The 25,470-nt window shown below is 40.2% G+C and overlaps 1 protein-coding gene across 1 annotated transcript in view; it reads right to left on the bottom strand.

The window, feature by feature from the left end:
* LOC134214294 (JNK-interacting protein 1) overlaps positions 1–25,470 on the bottom strand; it is a 41,160-nt gene that overhangs the window by 3,690 nt on the left and 12,000 nt on the right. Inside the window, exons 2-4 of the mRNA XM_062693706.1 lie at positions 10,921–11,342; positions 10,138–10,853; positions 9,887–10,071 (exon numbers count right to left, since the gene is read on the bottom strand). Coding sequence (XP_062549690.1) covers positions 9,887–10,071; positions 10,138–10,853; positions 10,921–11,342 — 1,323 coding nt within the window. The remainder of the gene's footprint in view (positions 1–9,886; positions 10,072–10,137; positions 10,854–10,920; positions 11,343–25,470) is intronic.

The raw sequence follows: 25,470 nt of genomic DNA, 5'->3' as shown, positions 1-25,470 counted from the left end.
ACATTCGGTATAAAACCAGTACTTTAACTGCTAGGCTCATGCAAACTAGATGTTGATCCATGAAGAAATGAAAAACGATCCGTAAGTAACATCTGAATGTTCCATAAAACGCTACCATAAATCCATAAAATAGTTCCGAAGATTCCATAAAGAATAATTGTGTGATCCATAAATCTGGAAAATAATCCATAAAAACTATATTTTGATCCATAAAATTTCAAATTTGCGCAATTTTTGTCCTGATAAGGATCCATAATTTTAGTAATATGATCCATAATTTTGATAATGTGATTTATCCACACATTTTTTTTAAATCTATGTATCATTTGGCAAAATTTATGGATCATATCACCAAAACTATGGATTATATTACTGAAATTATAGATCATCACCACGATAAAAAATGTGCAAATTTATGGATCAAAATGGATCATACTTTCATGGGAAAATAGCAACAATTATATTGGTTTTCTTTTAGTTATGGATCGAAAAATTATTGTTTATGGAATCTCCTGAACTATTTTACGGATTTATGGTAGCGTTTTATGGAACATTCAGATGTTGCTGCGCACCTCGCCATCTTGTGCCCGTCGGATAGCTGTCAAGAACCATTTTCACTGGATTACTGTCCGATATTCTGGCTACGTGCCCGGCTCATCGTTGTTGTCTGAATTCGCGGTGTTAACGCTGGGTAGTTTTCCCAACAGCTGATGCAACTCGTAGTTCATACGCCTCCTCCACGCACCGTCCGTCATTTTCACCCCACCATAGATGATACGCAGCACTTTCCTCGTGTCCGTAGAGGGCTATCGGTCTAATGACCGTTTTGTAGATAGTCTGTTTGGTACGGCGGCAACCTCTATTCTTGCGGAGTCTAAATTATGTACGATTTTCAGCCACGACGCGAACTACTCTGCTGGTGTCGTTATTGGAGGTCACCAGTGAGCCCAAATACATGAATTCTTCAACCACCTCGATTTCGTCACCACCGATACAAACTCGTTATGGATGGCTAACATTGTCCTCTCTTAAGCCTCTTACTATCATGTGATTCATCTTCGACGTATTGATGACTAGCCAGATCCGCATTGCTTTCCTTTATACCCTGATCCAGGTGTCTTCAATCTTCTCAAAGTTACCTACCTGGTTGGCTACAGCGTCGATACACCTATGCCTGGCGTATTGTAGAGCTCCATAATCGTCGGTCTTGGGCGATTTTCCTCCAGTTTCCCCGAACGTTCAGGGTCCCCAGGTCCGATTCCACCGCGTGCAGCCGGCCATTATCTGGTTCTCTGTTGAATATTATTTTCGCTATTCTTTCTTCCGACATTCGCACTAAGTGACCAGCCCACTGAAGTCTGCCGTATTTTACACGATTCACAATATTTTCTTCTTTGTATACTTGATATAGCTCAAGATTAGGGTGGCTCAAATTAGTATGGAATAAACTTTTTCCATTTTTAGATGAGCCGCCATCTTATTCGGTTCTATTTTATGTTCTGATGCTCTGGACGAATTTTTCATCCAAATCGATGTTATGCTGAAACCCGCGAGAAGATTAGTGTTTGCCCGGCGAAGTTATTAGCATTTCTCTGAAGTAGGTTTTAAGCAAATTTCGTTTCTTTTACCTTTGAAAAGAAATAAATTCACCCCTACAGCACTCCAGTAAAATTCTAATATCTTTGCCTAATAAACGCTAATGGTCTCGCGCTTTTCAGCATAACATTCTGTATTTAATTCTACAAGATCTGAATGAGTATCATAGTTCTGATAGTTCTGCATCGTAGAATGTGCCGTCCAACTGCAAATCACTGTTTTTCGATGTTTCTGCATACATTTTCCCATATAAACTTCCAACGAGTTTAGCACCGCCCAAACGTTAACCGATTTAGCTGAAATTTTGTCCAGAGCATCAGGGCATCAAATAGATCCGACCAAGAGGGCGGCTCATCAAAAAAAATGAAAAAGTGTTTTTGAGCCACCTTACTCATGATTCATGCGTCTGCGCCATACACCATTTTCTAGTTTCCCTCCGAGTATTGTACGTAGCACTTTTCGATCGAAAACCCCGAAAGCTCTCTGGATCGCCTCTTTTAATGGCTACGCTCCATGTCCGTAAAGGGCCACTTTTTTTCCTCCGAGTTCAGATAGATGATCCCTCTGTAATTGGCACACTCTAGTATGTGCCCTTTCTTATAGATTAAGCATATGAGGCCATCCAACCAGCCGGCAGGCAGTTCTTCATCCTTCCATATTTTCTGGATAATGTGGTGGATTGATCGATGCAGCTGCTCACTTCCGTATTTGAGAAGCTTGACCAGGATCTCGTCCTTCCCAGCAACTTTACTGCTTTTCAGCTCGTTTAGAGCCTTCTAAACCTCGTCCAGCGTCGGTGGTTCCACAGCTTCACCGTCGCCGACTATGTCCATCCTGCTCCTTAATACACCCTCATTTTCACCGTTCAACAAATCTTCGAAGTACTTCTTCTATCTGACTGCCACCATAGTCTTGTCTGTCAGCAAATCCCCCTCTCGGTTATTGCACATGGCGGGCACAGGCGCAGTCTTATACCGCGCGCCATTGACAGCTGCGTAAAACCTCCGCATATCGCTTCTATCCATGTTCTCCTGCGCTTCAGCTATCACACTTTCTTCGTGTTTCCTTTTTTTCTGCGGTGGATTCGTTTCTCTTCTGCCCTTGCTACACTGTACCGCTCTGTATTGGAACGGGTACGTGCCACTAGCATTCGACTCCTAGCAACATTTTTCTCGTCCGTCACTCGCTGGCACTCCTCATCAAACCAACCATTTCGTTAGCGTCGCTGTGCAGTGCCTAACACTTCCTGCGCTGTTGTAGTCACAGTTTCGTGGATATTTTCCCACAATCTGTTGACGTCGCCAGATCCGGTGGCATCTCCTATCCGCTTCTGGTGGTACTGTTCAGCAAATCCTTCAACTGACAAGCGTTGGATATTGAAACATCCATTGAAACATCCGAACATCGTTCTGTTATTTCGTAAACTCGTGTTGCTGGAGAGTCGTACCCGAATTTTTGCAACTACAAGGTAGTGATCCGAGTCGATGTTCGGACCTCTGGAGGACCTTACATCTACAATATCCGAGAAATGTCGTCCGTCAACCAGCACGTGGTCTATCTGTGCTCCACTCGGATGTTGCCAGGTGTGTTTGCGGATATTCTTACGTGTAAAGAAGGTACTGCTTATTGCCATCCCTCTAGCAGCAGCAAAGGATACAAGACGCAGACCATTATGAAGGATTTCCATACCAATGACAGGGCGAAAAAAAACTTTCTCTTTCGATCTGCGCATTTGCATCCCCGATGTCCTTTATTAGTTTCGGGGTCTATTGCCGTTGAATCAATCCATTTGCACTACTTTTGCCTTTCTTGGTAGCTGTAGAATCTTCGGTAGGCTACCCTACCAGGGTTACGCTACCTACATCGCGTTGAAGGCTTTCTCGATGCTGACACGATGCAGCATGATGTGCACAGTTTAATTTAGAGTTCCTCGCTGGCGCTCGGACAATGATCAATCTCCCCTCCCCCACCTTAAGGAACAGACGCTGTTGTGAGCCACTCCTAACATGGAGGACAGACGCTCGATCAGATTTGCACCTCCAGAGAGGAACAAATCCCCCCCTTTCCCTGTCAGCATACGACCATAGTTCCCACCGGGGTTGGTTAACCGATCCTCCCTAAGGTAGCTCGTAACCCGGCCAGTGTCACGAGGAGTTAGGGATAAGATTGGCTGGATAAGAGGCTAAGGACCGCGAAGTGGTTTCTATTTTATTCCTTCAGGTACGCGAAATGCCAATGCACAGTGTTGCTTTTTGCCGATTTCGTGCGCTTTTTCAATAGTATTGTTTCTTTTGATTTTTTCGCTGTAGTTTGTTTGTAGAAGACGTTCGATATGAAAAACACCTTCTTTTTAGAAAATCTTTGAAATGATTAATCCACCTGAGTGTGAGATAAAAATTTGGCCTAATCATCGAAACCAGGTATGAGCCACTTTGTCAAAAACACCTCATACCTATGACTTATATAGTACGAGATATGTGACATTTTTCCTGTAGAAAGTCCCTGAAATCAGTCTTTTGAGCATAACTTTTTTTTCAATGTTTCAGGCATTTTTACCACCTTCTAAAAAATTGTTCGGCTAATTAAAATAGGTACACGTTTTAGTAGAACGTTGTGAAGCTCTAACTCTTAAAATTGAAAAGTTATTTGAGAAAACGTGTTTTTTCTAGGGGTGTTTAAGAATCGTTTAACTTGTTCCGGCGCGAAATGGCGCACACAACTTTTTAGTACACTGAAAGTGCTGTATGTTTACTCTTATCTCGCGATTGAAGCTTGTGTTTACATGAAATTACACGTGAATTAGGGTCGGGGTACCAATTGTCGCCATACATAAGAACAACAATTTAAAAAAAAAATATGTAAAAGGCATGCGGGTGGACTTAATATATCTAGCGAAAGATTTACTTCCTGTTCCTTAGAACAGCTATGAAAACTCAATAAAATTTGTTATTATCATCAAAATTGATTAATCCATAATAGGAACGCATGTACCAGTTGTGGGACAATTTTAAATTTTGGTTCCTTATTAGGCAAATCCCATTGTTTTCTTATGGGACTGGCCAAATTGGGACCACTAGTGCGACAACTGGTGTAAAGGACGTCAAAAATTAACCAAAATCAATTTTTACAATTATGCTTTGCTTGTTTTGGAGGAAATCAAAGGTGTTATCCTGTCATATGAATATACTTTATCGATATGAACTTGGTTTTGCGGTGATTTGATTGGTCATTTGGCATATAAAGCACTAGTGCGACAACTGGTGCTATAGCCACAACTGGTACACCTAGCCTATATAGATTTCAAATGTCCTACTTTTTGCCTTACTTGTACATTAAGTTTATGTAAATGCTATAGGATCGCAATAAAAATTAGCTTTTGACAGGTAGCTAAAAGGCCAATAATATATTGCAATACGATGAACTGACCTGATGTCTGTATGTGCGTATATTCGTGTCTATGTGTGTGTATGTGTGTATAGACATTTTATAGGCACATTGTTTGTAAATTATGGTAACCGAGTGGTTGCGGGGAAGAAAATGTTTCAGATTACCATTCCGCGGGAGGCTGCTGATTTTCCGATCACCGTCCTAAACATTTCCTCCCTTCCTACCTGAGTGAACGATTTCTACGCCCCGCAGTGGGCATCCGTCGTATGTCTATTCCAGCTATGCATGGAACAGGTTTGTTAGAAGGTAGTCGCTCAATGCCCACTTTTCTCTTTCTGTCCTGTCCAGCAGATTTCCTGCAGCACTACGACGTCGAAGCTGCGGGAATGCAATTTATCGTAGATTATCCTGTCACAACCTGCGAAACCTAGCGGCTTGCAGTTCCATGTTCCGATCCTAGAAACGTGATCCATTATTCGTCGCCTAGGTCGTTGCCTTTGATTCAATATCAAGTCGTATTATCTTCTATGTCGTTCGTAATGGTTGTTTTTATAGGCGGCTTATTGGGCCAGCGCAAACCTCCTGACTCGTCGTAGGGTAGTCTTGTCAAATCTGTTTAGTAGCTACTAGTCCTAATTATTGATCATGGCAACAGCACTCGCACATCTGGTCAAACTTCGGCAAATGCTAATTCGTTTCGATCCCATGCCGTATTCCAACTGGTGGTTCGTCGTAAAGGATCCACTAAACTCCATGGCAAGTTTTTGTTAATCGAGCTTGCAGGTAACGGCAAACAGACAAACCTGGATAGAAGGTGCTGAAATTAACAAATCGTTACTGGCACTGTCAGAGTGTATTATAGCCAGCCGGATGACACACAGCTATGCTTCTGGCTCCAGCATAAAATTCACGTTATTTTTTTTGCTGTGGACGTTATTTTCTGATACAATATTGTTACCAAATATTCAAATTTGTTTTGCACCGTACTAACCGTGTTGTGTTAAATGACGGTCTTCCTCCTTCTTCCTTCTTCCTTCTTATTGGCATTACATCCCCACACTGGGACAGAGCCGCCTCGCAGCTTAGTGTTCATTAAGCACTTCCACAGTTATTAACTGCGAGGTTTCTAAGCCAGGTTACCATTTTTGCATTCGTATATCATGAAGCTAGCACGATGATACTTTTATGCCCAGGGAAGTCGAGACAATTTCCAATCCGAAAATTGCCTAGACCGGCACCGGGAATCGAACCCAGCCACCCTCAGCATGGTGTTGCTTTGTAGCTGCGCATCTTACCGCACGGCTAAGGAGGGCCCCTGACGGTCTTATTACAATTAAATTGAAAATCGAACACATTTTTCACGGCACGAATACGTGGTATAGGGGAACTGTTCCGATCTCCATCTCACTGTACATATATCCATCTCATCGCTAAACAAAGAAATACGGCATCAAATTCGTCGCTTCTTTTTGTCAACTGCTGAAAAAAATCACAAAAATAATAAACAAACCAAATTCCTTTCCATTGCTTTGTTTTTGATGGGATGAAAATAGGAGCTATGGGATGAAGTGGCGAACCGTTCCCCTACATAACAATAATAGTAATAAATATTCATTCAAATCGCTTAACAACAATTACTCCATCACAAAAAACTAGTTCTAAAATGATGTTTTTGTTTACTAATTTTGAATTGTCAGTGGGACCCACCGCGCGCTAGCCCCAGAGATGTTAGCCACCATTTTTTCCCATTGGAGAGATAGGCGATGACAGTAGGGTGATTATAGCATTAGGAAAACAGTACGCCCATTTGCCATTCCGAGTCAGCAAGCTAACCCCGGTACTGAGGGATTCCTTCCTGAGTTCGTGTGAGCACACACTAAACACGCTGCGGTACACACATCGCGTCAAGGAACTAGTAGCCATCCGAACGGGCGAACGAAGTCGAACCGATGGAAAGCGATGAACCCAAGAATATTATGCTGTTGGAGAACGATTTAGTACAGTTGCGAGCGTTGAATGAGCATGACATGTCAGTGGATCTATACAACCAACATGCGGCCATTTGCGATCTACAACAGACAGAAGAGGAGGCCACTGATCACCACCAAAGTGTCAAGGAATTTCTGATGAAGTTTTTGTCCGAATCGAGAGAGCTGTGTAAACTGATGATTTACGTTTATTACGATCAAGACGCCTACTGATTACCTAGACGCCTAGAGTCCACCATCCGTCAAACCTCGTCTCATTCTAGACCAGAGTCTCTTAACTCTCGTGTATACACGGATGAGACAGTGTGCCATAAGCTACAAAAGCTCACGTAGCATCGATTCAGTGCGACGAGAGAAGCTAGCGCGCGCATAAAATAACTGAGTAAGCGTGTCTCAATGTACCTACGTCTAATGAAACTCATCTCATGCGCTAGGAATGCATAGCTGGCGTTACTTAGGCGACGATGTTATTGAATGAAAATTTCCCGCCCAAGCAGTTTTACGCAACTCCGCTGTTGTTTGGAAAGGTTTGCCATGGCAAACAGCGCATGAGCTGATCGCATTAAGATGTCTCAATGCGACTCACCAACGTTAACGTGAGGTACACAAGCCTTGTGAGACTCACGTGCGCTAAATTTTATGTGCGCGTAGCAGTCGTTGCTCAATTTCATCCTTTTTTGTACGCGTACATGATGTCTGTTCTAGACAGGCACCACAACTCGTCGTTGGCCTGGGGATGGATCGTCAAGCGTGGTCAAGTCCTTGGACATCGTCCCTGCTGCTAACGAGCGATATGTATAAGAAAAATCAGGTCAGAAGCTGTATGCTCTTAGCGGCAAAACGCCAAAAAAGTGTACGATATAAAGAACAAAGTCTCCAGTAGCCTTGCGAGCAAAGGCGTAAGATAGCCAATCCAAAGATGGCGAATTCGATTCTCGGTCCGGTCTTGGGTGTTTTCGGGTTGGAAACATTCTCGACTCCCTGGGCATAGTGTATCCATTGTACTTGCCACACAAGATACATACTCATGCAATGGCGGGCATAGAAAAGCTTTCAATTAATAACTGAACCGGTGCCAGCGAAAGTTTTACATGTTACATTGAGTAAATTTTACAGGAGACGCATTTTTCCGAAAACTTCGAAAATAAAATTCAAATTAGCAATTTTCTGCATCTCAACTGTACCAACGTGTTATGACCGATGTGCCTAAAGGTAGTAATGAGAAATATGCGAAGTTTCTGGACAAATTTCAAGTTTGTTGGAACAAAATGCACATGTACCACTATTAATGGGAGCTAAATGCAACAGAAACCTAAAATCGTTGCCAGTAAAAGTGGTACATGGGCATTTTTAAAATTATTTTAAACGCCAGTAAACCATCTTGAAATTCAAAATAGGGTTAAAATCTATTGCGGAAACATGTATGTTGTACAATTTTCTTTTCAATAAGCTGTTTTTAGTGGGTATAACTGCACATGTACCACTTTTCCTGGCAACGAAATTGCCAAGTGCATATCTCCAGATTTAGTTGTCAAAAATCACTTTTTCGTTATTCCCTTACCAAATCTTTGCTCCCAGAAGCAGTTGGTGTAAAAAACACAAAATCGACAAAAATGGTTTATGTACCACTTTCGCTGGCACCGGTTCAACTGAGGAAATGCTAATAGAATACTATGTTGAAAAAAAGCAGGCCAAGTTCCAGTTGGAATATAGAGCCATTGAAGAAGAAGAAGATAAAGAACAAATGGCAGCGAAGAAACGGGGGCAAAGTACTCTCGGAGGCAGATGGAAGTTTGGTCAGTAACTATGCGTGGAAGTTCTACAAAACAATCTTCAACATGCACAAGCGCAGTGTTGCCAGTCATGATCAGTGACAGCCCCGGAAATCTGTTGAATTAACCGAGCACGGGCAGCTACTAGCTGGAAGAAGCGCATTGAGCTACTGTTGACTGGACATTCAGACCGAGTGGGCACAAACAGAATCAGGATTGAGGATAATGAACAATCAGTCAGTGACGCTAGACGAAGTTGGAAAGGCTGTGCAAGAACTAAAGGTTGGTAAGGCTGCTGAAAAGGACGGAATCTCAAGCAAGCTTCTTAAAATTGGGAGTGGCCATCTGAATGAAAAAAATAACAAGGGATTGAAATGAGATGAGAGGGAACACACTTGGTTTTAATTTCTGCAGCTCGGCAAAAATCCGCACAGCCGTGCGCCAGCCAAATAATAAACTGATATTCCGGCAAAAATGACGTTTGTTAGCTGGTTTTCGGCAAATAATTTGCTGATTTTCAGCCATTTTGACAGAAATCTCGGCAAAAAACATGTTTGCTGGGCACGGTTGTGCAAATCTCGGTAAAAGTTCAACATTTTGCTGAGATCCCGGTAAAAAAAATTAAGTGTGAAGAGAAACACCTTCTTCAAGCAAGGGTACATACTCGAATGTGAAAAATATCAACGTGTAATACTCCATAATATGTCTGTAGACAAGGTACTATCAAGAATTCTATTTAGCAGACTGCACCCGTCTGCGAAGACTTTTGTCGGCGAATACCAAAACGGATTTCGTGAAGAATGATCAGCAACGACCCAGATGTTTAATCTACGACAAATCCTTGATTAACTCCGGGAATACAATTTGCGAATTCGTCATATCTTTGAGCTTCCTGCTGTTAAAATAAGACTTCGACGTGTAAATCTCTAGAATGTGAAATCTCTAGTTTCGATAAATTCCTACTTAGGGAATAGTCGTCTCTCTAAAATGTCTACGATTTATAACCATTTTTTTTAATGAGCTCATTGTAGGAGGGATGAAGAAGAACATTATTCTTCATTACAAACATGTAACAGCACCTCAGTAATAAACTTTGTAATCCAAGAATTATTCGATTAAAGATTGACCTATTAAACAACTTACCCTACTGCCTCAGCAACTGGTCTCGTTGATTCCGTACCCTGGAACACGTGACATGCAAAGCGCTGCACCGTTGGGTGTTTGGTTATGAACCCAATGTACCGGTGGTCCCGTGGATGAAATGCGCAGAATGACACATTCTTCAACGAGTAGAAATAGTCGATGCATGGTCGTTTGTCTCTCTTATTCTGCAATGAAAACAAAAACGTTGATTATTTACTTACACGCTACCCTCACATCTTCACTAAACTCACCCTCGATCGATCCACCATTCGCAAGCCCTGGTCCGAAATCTCCAGAATGCAAGCCTGTGCTTTCGGCGATTCGCTTCCATCACCAACAATCTTCCTCACAGCCTGACAGACCACTCCGGTGCCCTTGTGGGCCAACGTTTCCACCGATCCCAAATACCCGAGCAAATACCGCTCCCGTTTCATTTCCACCGTCGAGGGATCGAAATCGTTGTAGTCCAAATCGACAGCGTAGGCCGATGGAAAGATACCCTGCCGCCCGGTTCGCAGGTTAACCCCTTCACACCACAAATCTTCCGCCTCCTTCTGGACGTAGATTGGATCGCCAATTTCCACCTCTATCTCGTCGTGATGCCGCGGGATGAATTTGTGCAGCCCTCGGTGGGTCGCTTCCAGCATCTCAAGCTGACTGAATGGAACCCCACCGTACGGTGGCGGGAAGGGTGACGTGACGGGGGAAGCGGCCTGTGGAGCCTGAGGGGACATACTCTTGAAGTCATTTGGGGAATGCGCCGTGCTGTGGCCACTGTCCACGTCGCCTAGGCTTTGGAGTCGCTCCGAGTCTGGACTGGAGTCCTCGTCCAGCAGGTAGCTGCACTTTAGCGCCAGTAAAGAATTCTGCTTCAGGAATGTGTACTGCGAGTTGGGTTTCTTTGAGCTGGCGCTAAGTTCATCTGCCAGTGATGTTTGACCCGATGATAACAGCTGTAGTACGGAAGCTAAAATGATGGGGAAAACAAATTATTGTTTTAAAAGTTTCTTTTCAATCTATCGTAAAATAATTACATTTCCTATTTTTAGGTATCTCTGGGAGCTTGCGTCGCCGTCGCTCGACCTGTCCTGGAATCCACGGCAACGAACTTGTTCTCGCCAGCTGCGCCGTTGTTGTATTGCACAACGTCAACTGCATCGGCAACGATTGATTATCCTGAGTGCTTTCGTGTCCCGCTGATTCCGGTTTAGCACCACCGCCCGCAACAGTTTGCGGTTTGATAACTGTCTTGAGTCCATCGCCGATTTCGTCGTCCTCTGCGGCACTGCTACTGCTGCTGGTGCTGATGGTCGAGATGGCTTGGATGATTTGCTGCGTCTTGCTGGGGGTCGTTTTGAGCACCGAATCTGCCTCACTAATCAGATCCTCATGGTCGGAGCCATCGCTGCTTTTCGTTGATGGCGTGTCCTCGTCTAGGTCAACATCCGGAACAAGTCTGCGAAGTGATGGTAAAAGCCAAATAGAATCAAATTTAACGCTTCGGTGATAGATTGGGAGGGGGAACTGCAACGGGCTAATGGATCAGTGATGTTAATTAAAAAGCAATTTAGCTAGCCACCTTACTATGTCAAGTCCAGCTGACCTAGGAGATGAGATTAGTGCAGTGGTTGCTCTGGATTGAGAACAATCCCACTGCGGTGGTTGACATGAAGACACGATTGCGGTGAAAGCATTTTCAACGATAAAGCAAGAGGATGTTTCTCTTGGCACATGAAAGTAGAGCGGCAATCTATACCTATCTGCTAGCATGTAAATAGAATCAGAGCCAACACAAGAAAAGTTTATAAATTCAGTCGCAGTTGTTTTCCTTGGGGAATAAGGATTTGCGATAGATAACTGTTCAAAGTTATGTTTTCGATTATTTCTTTTAGATTTTCTGTTCAATTTACTAATACATAGGGTTAAACGACCTATTATGGAGGGGTTGAGCAACTTGCCAAAACAAAATTGATTAAAAAAAAATACCTGTTAGTCTATTTTCACATAGTAGTAGTCAAATAGAATGCTCATTAACTCTAGATCTTCAGGTATTTTTGCGGAGAGAATGTGCCAAGGTTTTAATCAATGAGTTATTCAATTATTTCATTCAAGTGACCCGACTAGAAGTCATATCAAAATTATATCAGAATATGTTTTTCATGTTGTTACGCACTACAAATCCATAACAAAATTTGTTATTAATTTGATGCAGAATGTTGTTTTTCTGGAACATTGCCGCCTTGCAGCTTAATGTTCGTCATGCACTTCCACAGTTATTAACTGCGAGGTTTCTAAGCCAAGTAAGCTACCATGTTTGCATTCGTAATTCATGAGGCTAACACGATGATACTTTTATGCCTAGGGAAGTCGAGACAATTTCCAACCCGAACATTTCTTGACCAAACCGAGAAGCGAATCAATGCACGTTCAATATCGTCTTGCTTTGTAGCCGTGCATCTAAGGAAGGTACGGTACGGTACACAAGCGCAGCGAGCCAGCAGCAGTTGCTTCCAAATGACATGGAAAATATTGAAATGTAATTCACACCTTCTTAAATGGGCTTATGTTGGTTTTTTTTATGTCAAGCATTTAATGTTTTGTAACCTTTTTATTATGGAAGAGATAAAATATTAATGAAGGGCTTTGAAACGTCTTTAGTTACGGTGGGGCGTATCGCCAAGGCACTTTTTGAAATCTATTTTTTCACGACTTTTCAAAAAAGCTATATTGATGAGCCAACACAATAACGAAGCTCCATCACTGCTAGAGAGTCAAACGGTTCTCCAAAACCTAAAGTCAAGAAAAGTCCCAGGGGTCGATCGCATATCAGCCGAGATGCTCAAAGCTGACTCCAAGACATCTACTGCATCGCTCAACTTTTGCATCGTATACTCCGTAATATGGAGCTTCGCAACTTTTCCTTTTGGTTCTTTTTGGTTTTCATTGACAACGAAAAAGCTTTCGACCGTCTCAATCACGAAAATATGTGGGGCGCCCTGAGATACAAGGTGGTCCCTGAGAAAATCATCGGATTCATCGAGGTACAGCACGAGGCCTTCTCGTGTAGAGTGCTGCACAATGGGGTTTTGTCCAACCTTATCCGGGTCATAGCTGGTGAGAGACAATGATGTATTCTATCACCGTTACTGTTCCTCATCGTAATCGACAAGATTCTGGTAGATGCGATTGACCGTGAACCAAAACGCGGGCTGCTATGGAAGCCTACAATCATGGAGCACCTAAACGATTTTAAATTGGCTGATAGCGTTACACAACCCGCTCAACGGCGCTCTGATATGCAGAGTGAGCTCAACGACCTTGCCAAGCGCTCCTCATCGGCAGGTTTAGTCATCAACGTTAGTAAAACCTAATCGTTGGATATGAACAAGGCGACCCCTTCCAGCTTCAAAATGAAAGAAGCTTTCAATGTCTTGGTAGCCAAATGGCGTCATACAGCTGTACCAAGATTAACAACGGCGCACAAATCTAGAAGGCATTGGCTGCATTTGCGAGTTTGGAGTTTAAGAAATACCCTCAAAAACAAGCAGATACCGTGCGGGACCGAAATCCGTACAGCACCGAAATCCGTCCACCTCATGAGATATCAATAAATTAGAAGAGGTTAAAGGTAATTAATGAAGGAATAATTAATCTTATCCTGTTCGGACACTTGACAGTAAGCTATTAAGGCATAGAATTGGAAAGAAGGCTTTAAACTTAAAACAACAAAAATCAAAAACATATCTCCACCCACCATACGCTGAGTTTGTGCCGCCATTTTGTTTTCGGGTAGAGCATAATTGCACCAAAAGTAGCTGTGTTTTATTGCTAATTGCAAATCATTACATAAGATAAGCGGAATAAGATAAGAACGAAGGGATCGCTTCTCAAGGTGCGTATCGAACTATTTACAATGGTAGTTTAGTCAATCAGACTATTTCAATTTAAATATTTAGTTAAGAAATAGCTGTACGGATTTTGATCCTTTGATTTGAAATCCGTCCACGGTGGACGGATTTCGAGTCAGGAGTAGTTGATTTAATTCATTATTTTATCATGTTTTCCGTAGTTTTTAATGAGTAAATGTGAAACACTTCAAAAATAGAAGCCTTCATGCGCCTGCGTCAATGACAAACGTTGTATTTACATTCGATTCCTATTTTCTAATGACATTTTTATATACTAAGGTGCTTAAGTGTTTGAATTTCGATGCCCCATGGTAAGTTAACGCCGAATGTTTGACTCCAACATGAAATATGTGTGTTTCAGTGGAGAACACTCAACGGCTGCAGGCGTTCATGTACACTCAAGCAGCACAATCGAAGCAAATTTGGTTGCTGCAACTTGATTGTGACTGAATCTGGCAGTTGCAGCAATGTATGTGAAACATGTGTGTTGCTCGGGCAGATGCCTGCGGTACATAACTCGTGCCTGGTGGACTGCATCTCAAACAACGAGCTCCATTGGCGTTGTCGCCAGAGGCCGATAGCTACACCTTACGTAGGGGCAGAAACGAAATCCGGACATTGGCCAGGATGCAGGAAGATCTGTCAGGCTGGCCCTTTGCACCACTCGGGGTGTACAGGACCTATAAGTGAGAAAGTGAGTGTATATTCGATCTTGATTGAAATGATGATGGGGTGTGTAATAATGAAATTGATGAAAATGATGCTTTGGCTAAAGCAAATTGACGAAAGTCCCCTCCCCTCAAGCCATTTTTGATCAAAAAGTAGGTTAAACAATTCTTGAATGGCAATCAGCTCTGCTTTTCCGGAAATCGGAGTCCCAGTACACTCCTCAAAGGTTCGAAACACAACTACCCCAAGTGCACCATGTATTGTCGGGGTGTTCTTAAGTATGAAACTGGGTCAAAAAATAGCTTATAGAACTTAACTGAGGAAAACACCCGTCTGTAAACAAAAACAACATGCCTCCATCCTATTTCCGATTACCTTTGCCAAGTAAAGTTCTCGTCATCAATCTCATAATCAGCAACCTCCCCTGCCTCCAACGAGTCTAAAAGTAAAACCTTTGCCTGCTCCAGGTAGGTCATACCCCAATCGGAACCTTTGGACCGACCACGGCACCTGAGGAAAACCGCGAACGAAAAAACAAAGTGTGACGTCAATCTCTTAGAGATCTTCGAAGCCACCGACATGGTGGCTCTTAACGATGGTTTTGTAACGGCTTGTCCTCTACCACAGTAGAGACGTTTACCACAGCCAGCCATTTGGTTCTTCTGGCGTTAAAATGAGAAATCAGTTCCGACCTTTACGGTATTAATCATTCTGCAATCTTGGTAAGGTTTTGTGCACTTCTTACGTAAGGGATTTTCTAGATTTTTCGACATCGTTATTCCCCGTATACATTAGTTTGAATTAAAAATGAGCGTAAACAAAATAACAGAGATGCCTTACCCCATAAGTCCTAGTAATAAGTATACAGGGGCCCACGGGAGGCCTACGATAAAATGCCTTCCAGGACACTATTCAATGAGCTTATGACACGACACGTCGCAACTCGATCAGGAGGTGGCCAATTATGCGGGACAGGTGGTTACCCTGGTACTCCCATCTCCATATCCAGAATCGAGGTCATTTTGAAAACAGTGACCAATGTCCCAAAACGATATGAATTTTGTGATCAATTGCAGAAAACAGAATCAAATTCAGATGCAAGACTACTGAGAACCATAATTTTGAAAATGTTGTTTTCCATTAAATTGGTGGTCAGGCACGTTAGTGGTTTATTTTTTTATTTGTTTATTATAAGGTAACTTAACGCTTCATGTCTTTTCAAAAAGTTAATCATTGTTATGACATATGAAGTGCGCTTACAAATAATAGAAAACTGATATTTTTTTCCAGTTTCAAGCGATTGACTAATTAACTAATACATTTTCTTCTAAAAACTAATTTGATTAAAATTAAATCATTGGGTAGAGAATTCGAGCAAGAAACACCTCGAACAAAAAAGCTGTATCCGTACTTTGGAGATTGATGACTTTGCAAAACAAATTTCTTAGATCTCGTACTTCGAAATCCAATTAATTTTGTATGCAAATAGTCAGGTTTTTTTTGTTGAAGAAAGCTTATGCATTAATTGACAACATCTCAGTTTATAAAAAAATCCAAAAGAACAACCTAGCAACTGCAAATATGGAGCATGAGAAAAACGTGTTTAAAGTAAAAAGCGTTATTTTAGTAAAAAGTTGGCTCAATCTAGGGTGTCCCAAAATTGGACAAAGTATGGGATTTTGGGGACTCAACCTTCAAATGAAAGCTTAGGGTAAAACAAAAGAAAAATTGTTCTACGACAACTCTGGGAAATGACGTTTAGGGGTGGCCCCGACGCGTTTTATGAAAAAAGTGCATTTTTTATAGGTAACATCGAAAATACCGGTATATCGGAAAGAAATTCGATGAAACCCATCCATTTTATATTTTTTACATTTAACTTAGGGTCTATACTTTATGGTAAAACTTTGATACCGCATGTTTTAGGTATATATATTTTTCACTGATGCTTTAAATGCCCAAAAATGATGAATTTTTCTTAATATTTTTTTATTAATGCATCCAAAACGGGTATCCATCATAATGCTTTCGAAACTAGATATACATAGAAAGGTGGGGAATTTTATAACGAATATTTTGCTAAAAATAGCAATCAAGTTGGTCAGAAAACAATTAATTTCCATGTTATCGTGAAACATTGCACAGCTCATCAAACCATGAAACGATAGCTGAACCTACCTATGGGTAGTTTTGAAACCATATTCATCAATCTATTTGAGTACTCACCCAGACTAACTGAACAATTTGTAGTCAGTCATGTTACTGCTGGTCCATCGTTGGGTTTCCATTATAACACTCAAATAAGTATTAAAATCAATTTTATGCAACTCATATGAATGCTATATTGGTTATTAAAGCACTCATTTGGTTGGTATGGAAAAGTAGGCGCTTCTTTACTTAAACATGATCCAGGTATTATGATCCGAAATTTCAAAAAGTCTTTTCCCAAGCTGCAGTAAATCGTAAATAACTTTTAAACGGATAGAGATAGGAGGTTGCTATTTTTAGCAAAATATTCGTTATAAAATTCCCCACCTTTTTATGTATCGAAAGCATTATGTTGGATACCCGTTTTGGATGCATTAATAAAAAAATATTAAGAAAAATTCATCATTTTTGGGCATTTAAAGCATCAGTGAAAAATATATAGAGCTAAAACATGCGGTATCAAAGTTTTACCATAAAGTATAGACCCCAAGTTAAATGTAAAAAATATAAAATGGATGGGTTTCATCGAATTTCTTTCCGATATACCGGTATTGTCGATGTTACCTATAAAAAATGCACTTTTTTCATAAAACGCGTCGGGGCCACCCCTAAACGTCATTTCCCAGAGTTGTCGTAGAACAATTTTTCTTTTGTTATACCCTAAGCTTTCATTTGAAGGTTGAGCCCCCAAAATCCCAGCCTTGGTCCAATTTTGGGACACCCTACTCAATACCAATGCTACAGTGTTTCGATTTCCAAGAACTTCACACATTCTTTTTGTTCTCGATCGCTTAAGAGATTTGTGTTAAAATCAGAGTGTAAAATAATCGATTTTTTTTGGTGAAGACCAACTTTCTTCACTTGTCAGCTCACTTCCAGGCACATTCATTTTCGGTTCTGGACTGTCAATATTCAGTTGAATATTAGTCATTGAATATTGTTGCACATTCTACAAATCGATAAATTATCTGAAATCTGAACACGTTTTTATTGAGTAAAGTAATTTATCACACAGAACTGAATCCGATTTGCATCCGCGAGGCCCTTTTAACGGTAAACATCAATATAAACAATGCTAATTTTGTTTTTTCTGCACATCGTAAGCACACTCAGTGACAGTCGAATGAATGAGTTGGTGGAGCAGTCGTTTGACTATATGTCATTCTATGTTTTGAATAATCATGCGATGTTTGTCAAAATTCGGACTGAAGTTGCTTCATGAAGATGAATAATTTATGCTCTGCTTGCCATAGATCACACTAACTGAATGATACACCATTTTTTGGCGAATTAGGTATTGATCTTACGCGCTTGAAACATGTTTCGCGTCAGTAGAAGTTTAAAGTGCACTTCATTATGTCTGTCCAAAGTAACCAATCCTAAAATTATTAAGCCAAATTCCCATTCTCATACAACTAGCCACAAGTCATCCGCGCGTTTTTTTGGTCCTATTAAAACATTGTCTCATTGACCATGCACTTTCCACTAGAATTGATTGCTTGACTTGCAAGTCCCGTTTAGCGAAAAGCCTGTTTGGTTCGTCAAACAGCTCTACGTACGGTTAAGGTCACTCCTGACGGAATCCAATTTTTAAAGTACTCGCGTTTTCAAGGGCACACCATTCGATACGGAAGCAACGCACAACTGTCATTTTTATTTTTTCACGCATGCTGCGACGCAGCAAAGCTGAAAAAATAAAAATGACAGTTGTGCTTTGCTTCCGTATCGAATGGTGTGCCCTTGAAAACGCGAGTACTTTGAAAATTGGATTCCGTCAGGAGTGACCTTAAAGGCTCCTTGCATCGCCGCGACGGCGACAACTAGTCGCCGCGATTCTATCGTTGGTTCGCTGCAGGCAATGTTCTATTTACGCTTCCATACTAACGGCGACAGAATCGCGTCGCGTGTGTTTGGGGGAACCTTAAATCTTGCACAAACTCGTCTACTTGTTTTGAGGGCAAGTCAATGTTCGACAAGCATGTTTGACCGCGTGTAAGGGGGGAACGAATTGGGCATTTGCTTGCTGAGCATTGCAGGGATGAAAGACCTGCAAGGTTAATATCAGTAAGGACTAAGAATGTTTCCGCTGTCAAGACGAATATTCCAAAAGTTCCGTAGCCGGAAAGTTGGGGCTGCTAACAATAGTTGCCAAAGCCGAATTTTACTCTATTAACATGTGTGATTTGAAGCTGTGGATTGTAGTAAATACGATTAGCCATTTCGTTAATAAAAAGAAATAATTTTTCCCTAGTTGAGTTTACACCCATATGACCAAAATCAAATATTTTTTTAAATTATGGGTTCTCTATTCTTCAAGATTAGCTTTAGCTTTGACTGACTAAACAAATCTATGGTTGCTACTCCGTGATTGACCAGAATCAGTTAAAATTCACAAAGAATGTACCGAATTATTGATTGGGATTGTTCAAGCATTCTCAGCTTGCAAGTTTCATTGTTAAGAAAATTATTTTGAGCTTTTTAGTGGAATGTCTTCACTTCCCGGATAAAAATGTACTATTGGTGCAATAGTGAAAACAATTGAATTACCATACAATGTACGGTATACAATAGGATATATTGTTTCTTGATGGTTACACAGATTGTATCCACACTGAGGATACAATACATCAACATATTTCTCTAATGTAACAATACTTGCAATTGTTTTTGAAACATTTTCGTACATAAGATTCATACATTGATAACTTTTGAAACGATTCTTTACATTGCATATAAACTATATAACAATACTTGCCTCAAAGCGCCAAATATGTATTTTTCCCTTTAAATTGCATTGTTGAACAGTAAAGCTGTCACAACTGAGAAATCAAAAATCGTATTGTTTTACTATACAAATACAATACAATCCAATTATTTTGAACAGTTTTGATCGGATATTTCAACAATATATCAACCATACACTCTATTGTGTGACGAAAAAAATGTATGGAAAAATATCAGATTTTGTATTGTTACGATACTTAACAACCCGTACATTCTATTGCGAAAACTTCATTTACATTTGAGTGAATGGTTCATAACAATGCATTCTAATGTATTTCTATGGGTTCATTTACAATATAATCTATTGCCAATTTAATGTTATTAATAGTAGTGTTACAATAAATTGTATTGTTATTCTACTGTATTTTTTATTCGGGTTGTCATTAGACGAGTTTGTACAATACCATTGAATTCCACCACTTAATGGTATCTTGACAGATACGTATTTCGACCCCTTCATCACTTACTGGCGATTGATGTTTACACTGAGAAACCTGTGAGACTTGACCTCGTCTAGTTACACCCGGTGAGCTGTTTCAAATAATATACGCCATTTGCGGTCATAGCTTGGTAAGTTCTGTGAATCAACTCCAAGCTCACCGACAGAGATGAGTTAGAAAAAAAATGTGCTGCTCTAGGACGAACTTACAAAATTACCATTTGATGGACGTTCTGGGTTTTCCGGCCTCCTACGGTCCTAGATGAGTGAGAGCATCTAATTTCCATTTCCTACTTGGCAAGGTAGAAATCAATCACCCACCACAAGGAGTTGAAGAACCAATGTACCATGCTTCTCCATATGATTGTATGCTTATTACATCGAACTTGTTCAAAGCTTGTTGGCATAAAATGCAATAAATCTCCAAAAGTAATGAAATTACGAACTTTGTGTCTTGATTCACGATAATAGACCTCTGATCAACACCACTGATCAAAAGTGAATAGAAAGACAAACTTTTATCAAACATTTTTTTGCCTTGAAAAATAAAACTGCTTATTCAAAAAAACACCATACTAAAATCTTTATCCTTGATTCTCTGGCAAAGAGAAGAAATGAAAGGAAGTTGAGCAAATTGGAAAAGCACAAGCTCGAGTGCATTCCACCCACGTCCCAGTTCCAATACATTCCAAAGAGATGGTGGTTATTATTCCTGGAAAGCTAATCAATTATGCCATCGGCACTGCAATGCCAAACAATGCCGTCCATTCCCAAGGAGGACGCCTAAATTCTCAGAAGCGAGAAAACACTGTCAGCGACAAAACCGAATGTCTTCAAACCATTATCCATTATCCTCCCCATAGATCGGTTCAACATAGAGCCACCTCCACCGTCGTCCATCGTTTGGCCTTTTAGGTTGGCGATGTTGCGGATGTTGCTGCCACACTGAGGCGCCTGCAACGAATTTTCCCATTTCAATAACAAAATCGACACCACTTGCTCCTGGTTTGTTGAAGCGAAAACAACCTGTGTCTGTGTCACTTTGCGAAATCTATGCATGGTGGCCTTAAGGGTGATTAAAAGCCTCGCCTATCCACTCGGTGTCCTGTTCCATTATTCCATTATGCGTTATATGAAGAAAAAATGTGCGAATGTGCCTATTGTGAGGGAAGTTGTAGGGTGTCTCAAATACTCGGCAATTTGTTAAGACAATAATGAACTAAAAGGGAATCTATGCAGCATTAACCATCTTGTGTCCTTGTCTTTGAGCGTTCTAACTGTTCCAAGGATGATTTTCCTCGCAGCACCCTAATGCGAAGGAAATGTTCCTGAAACGAAACAGAATAGAAGTCTGTTTGCTCTGCCGCTTTTATTAGGTCACTCGGTACGTTCGAGTACATAAAGTTAGTATGAAAAGGAAAATGCTCGGTAACATTTGCAACTCTTTAGAAACCGGCTGCTATTCGTGATGTCACCGTTTTGTTATGCGCTGCACAAACACAGCATAAGTCTGAAGTTGATACTCAATGGGTGAGACAAAAGGCAGTCAAGCTGAGCATGTCCGCTATAGGACTGAATCGAGGATAGTTTTCCCTGTATGCATCACGAATGATAAGACGATTGTTCGACTTGGAATAGACTTAATACGCTATGACTGACTTTCTTATTTCAGTTCCAGCTCAATGGCTGAATATAGCGTTGATGATCAACTTTTCTCGGATCGCAAAATTCTGTTTTAAATAAAAAAGTATTTACAGTAATGGGAATCAATGTTGATCCGTTATAAAAATATTGGAAAGATTCTTCGGTGTTTTACCAAAAGTTTTTCAAAAATTTTCATTGGAATTTTTTTAATATTTTAATATTTCCACCGGCAATTCCTCGGAATTCCCGTAGATATTAAAATGAATGTAGCCATCGATTCTTCAATTTAAGAACCCAAGACTGTTTGAATAGAAATTCTAGATCTATTTGAAAATCGGTGAACAGCAAAGATAAGACCAGCAGAGTGTTTAAAGTATGCTCTTCTATGTAAGCTGTTGTCGAACGTTATTCTATCATTTTCAATACTAATAAGGAATATATGACAAAAGGTCGAAAGGACAAAAGGTCGAAAGACAAAAGGTCGAAAAGACAAAAGGTCGAAAGGACAAAAGGTCGAAAGGCACAGAATTTCGAACGGGACTAAAGGTCGAAAAGGACAAAACGTCGAAAGGGACAAAAGGTCGAATAGCACAAAAGGTCTATCAAGAACAAGTTGATAACAAGTTCCAAAATAATTTATGAAATGCATTTAACTTTAAGCAGAAATAGCGCACTCATCTAATCAATCAAAGTTGAAGAATGAGCAATTTTCAAAGATGGAGTAATTACTATGAGACAATATTATGAATATCTATATAGTTCTGAACGAGATAAAAAGATTGTTAATAAGAAATGAATAAAGCTTGCATTTCGCGAGACAATACAGTTGGCAAAAAATGCTCTTTTATTTTTCACTATTTCTAACGATTAAATAAAATTCATCCAAAGAGTGCCCATAATACATGAATATCAAGGTTTTCTGAATGTAGCTTCGATCTGTCAGAATAGAGCACGCCGCAGCCACGCCGGTGTATTTGATCGAAATGACATTTAGAAAACTTAAACATTCATCTAATATTGGTACTTATTGAATGAATTTTATTTAATTGTTAAAAATTGTAAAAACAAAAGAGCAGAGTTTTTACTAACTGTGTAGAGCAACTCTGGTTTCATTTTTATTTTTTATTTTATTTCTAATAACTTCATCTGCGTTTGCTTAATGAAGCCTTAAGATGAAGAAAAGCCATTTTGAGTAGACTATCAACACATGTCTTGCTTAAACAGGCGTAAAAACCTCATTTCTTTTTTTAAACATTACAATTTGGTGCGATATTAATTCCTTCCGTTTCACTTTCTTGTGAATTTCAAATTTATGTCCCTTTCGACTTTTTGCACCGTTCGACGTTTTGTCCTTTCAAACTTTGGTCCTGTTCGACGTTTTGTCCTTTCGACCTTTTGTCACTTTCGACCTTTTGTACTTTTCGACCATTTGTCCCTTCGACCTTTTGTCTTTCGACGTTTTGTCTTCCGACCTTTTGTCCTTTCGACCTTTTGTCCCTAACCCACTAATAAGTGCTTTGATATCGTTATTGATTGTGCTGTTGCTGAGAATGTTCGTAATGCTGTTAACATAACTAAATTTTATGTGACTTAAAGCGTGATGATATTAATAGCAGTTAGTAAGTTGAATGGTTTCCTTCTTGGAAGATACAGACAAATCTGGTAGACTGCTCAACGTTATGCATCTTCAATGTTGGAAATGGCCTCCAAGTTGATGTGTACGAACACTAATCTTACTGCAGTCTTCGATAGCATTAATCACCTCCAAGCAATCAATCAATCCCGACGAAAATAGCTCAATAACATCAAATGTTTATAAGATAGCAAAATGAGATATGGACATGATTGATATAAGAGATAAAAGATCAGACGACAATATCAACATTTTGCACTAAAATATCATGAGGAAATCATGTTATGCTATTTGTAAGAAGTAATCAATATCATGTGCTATTAGTTTTTTCTTATCCATACCATATCTTGATATTTAAATGATATTTCGGTGCATTTTTTTTATATTGTTGCCTGTTCTTTTATCTCTTATATCAATCAAATCCATATCATGGTTTGTTATTTTGTTCATGGCTTCTGCCCGGGATTGCAAAGTATAATGTCGCTGTATCTTCGAAGGACGCCATGGGAGGCAAGCGTATGCTCGCCGGTGTAACCGGAACGCATTTCATGGGCCCGACGGACGTTGAGGACACAAGTTAGCAAGCACAGTCAACCCAACAATACAATTAAACTTATTGCACTGCCAACATTCAAGAAATTCATCGACGTCGTGAGTAGTCCTAACCAATGGTGAGAAAACTCAAATTTTAAAATCGTATGCAAAAACAAAGTGTTCTTCTTTGTTGAATGCACTTGAAATAAATCGCAGATTTCTGTAAAATTTCTCCGAAATGTCAACAATGTTTGATAAATCATATTAAAAATTTTCCGTGGTTTTGACAGTTGAACAAAAGAAAAAAGCGAAAAAATGGGTGAAATGTTCACCGAACAATTCTTCTGTTGAGAAGTATCGGATGTCTCTGAATTGAAACAAAATTCACCTAAATCTGTGAAATGATTTAAGTATGCATGAATAAACTTTCTTCGCTTAAAATAATGGATAATAAAAACATATTAAATATATTAAATACGCATGTAAGCTTGTGGATGAGGTTTCCATAATTGAGATTTGAGAATGACTCTACAAACACTGCTGTTGACCCTCATGGGCACGCATCCCATTTCTTCTCTCCCAGGCAATAAAACCCTTCATCCATGGCTGTTTTCCGGGCACTCCGGCGATACTAGATCTGGTTATATGTAACAGCCGTTACTACATCTTAGGCATCCCGGGCGTTCCAGAGGACACCCAGCTCAGACGCTCCGACAGCCTTTGACTCTTTCAGACTTGCCCTGGATTAATCCAGGCTCTTTAACTTTAACTATAACAGTGGGTTCTTTCCCATGACTCATCGCAGCTTCACTGAAGCGTTATCTGACTTATCTTCTCTTGAATTCGAAAGTGAAACAAATAGCCTCCCAGCTGCTCATCCAATTTCCACGCTCCCACCGGAGATCAATGAAAATTCAATGATTTCTGAAGCAACCAGTCCAAGCTGAATCACTTTCTAGGAGAAAAATTCAAATGGTAATCAAGGTAGGGAGGAATTTCATGAGCTTTGGAATAGGCGGTCTACAGAAGATCTCATTCGACAATCTACAATGTTTTCAAGATTCTTCCTTAGGTAATTTGCGCTAACTGTTGATAACGTCTACTTCATCTGTGGTGCCATTCTGGGAATCATAAACACGATAAACGAGCTGATCAGTGATTTCTTGTCTACCCTTCTACTTCTGAGGGATATTAACGGCCACCAAGTCCCTTCACGCTATGTTTAAAGGCAACTATTATGCAAAGTGAATGCACCTCGGATGTTAAGACGTTAGATCATAGTTTTTGACCTCTAGTTTAAGGATCTGTGTCGATTGAAATATTTCATCGGTGAAAATTTGACTTTCTTACCATTTAATAGGGATATTTTACCCTAAAACTCTATTCCGGTTTTTTTTATTTTTTTTTAAACAAATTATATAAAAGCCAGGCACCACATTTTTTCCTGGCGCTTCAAAGAAAATTTTCATATGAAATCAATTTTCATATGAAGAAAGTAGCAGCAGTTATACTAGAAATACTGTTGACACCAAACATATAGGCATTTCATTTTTTGATAGCGAATTCTTGTGTAACTGCATATCTCATACGTGTCTATTTAAGAACCAGCAACCATGCACCGTCCACTTGTTACCATAGAAACAGAGCTTAATGCTGGACAGGTCAAGAAAGATACTCGATTATAGGGGCCATCCAGAAACCACGTGGTCATATTTTTTAAGATTTTCAACCCCCCCTCCCCCCATGTGGCTTATCGTGGTCATTT

Source organism: Armigeres subalbatus, chromosome 2, assembly GCF_024139115.2.
Source record: "Armigeres subalbatus isolate Guangzhou_Male chromosome 2, GZ_Asu_2, whole genome shotgun sequence".
Lineage (NCBI taxonomy): Eukaryota > Metazoa > Arthropoda > Insecta > Diptera > Culicidae > Armigeres > Armigeres subalbatus.
Note: the sequence above shows the minus strand (reverse complement) of the source record. Positions and strands in the feature narration are given on the sequence as shown.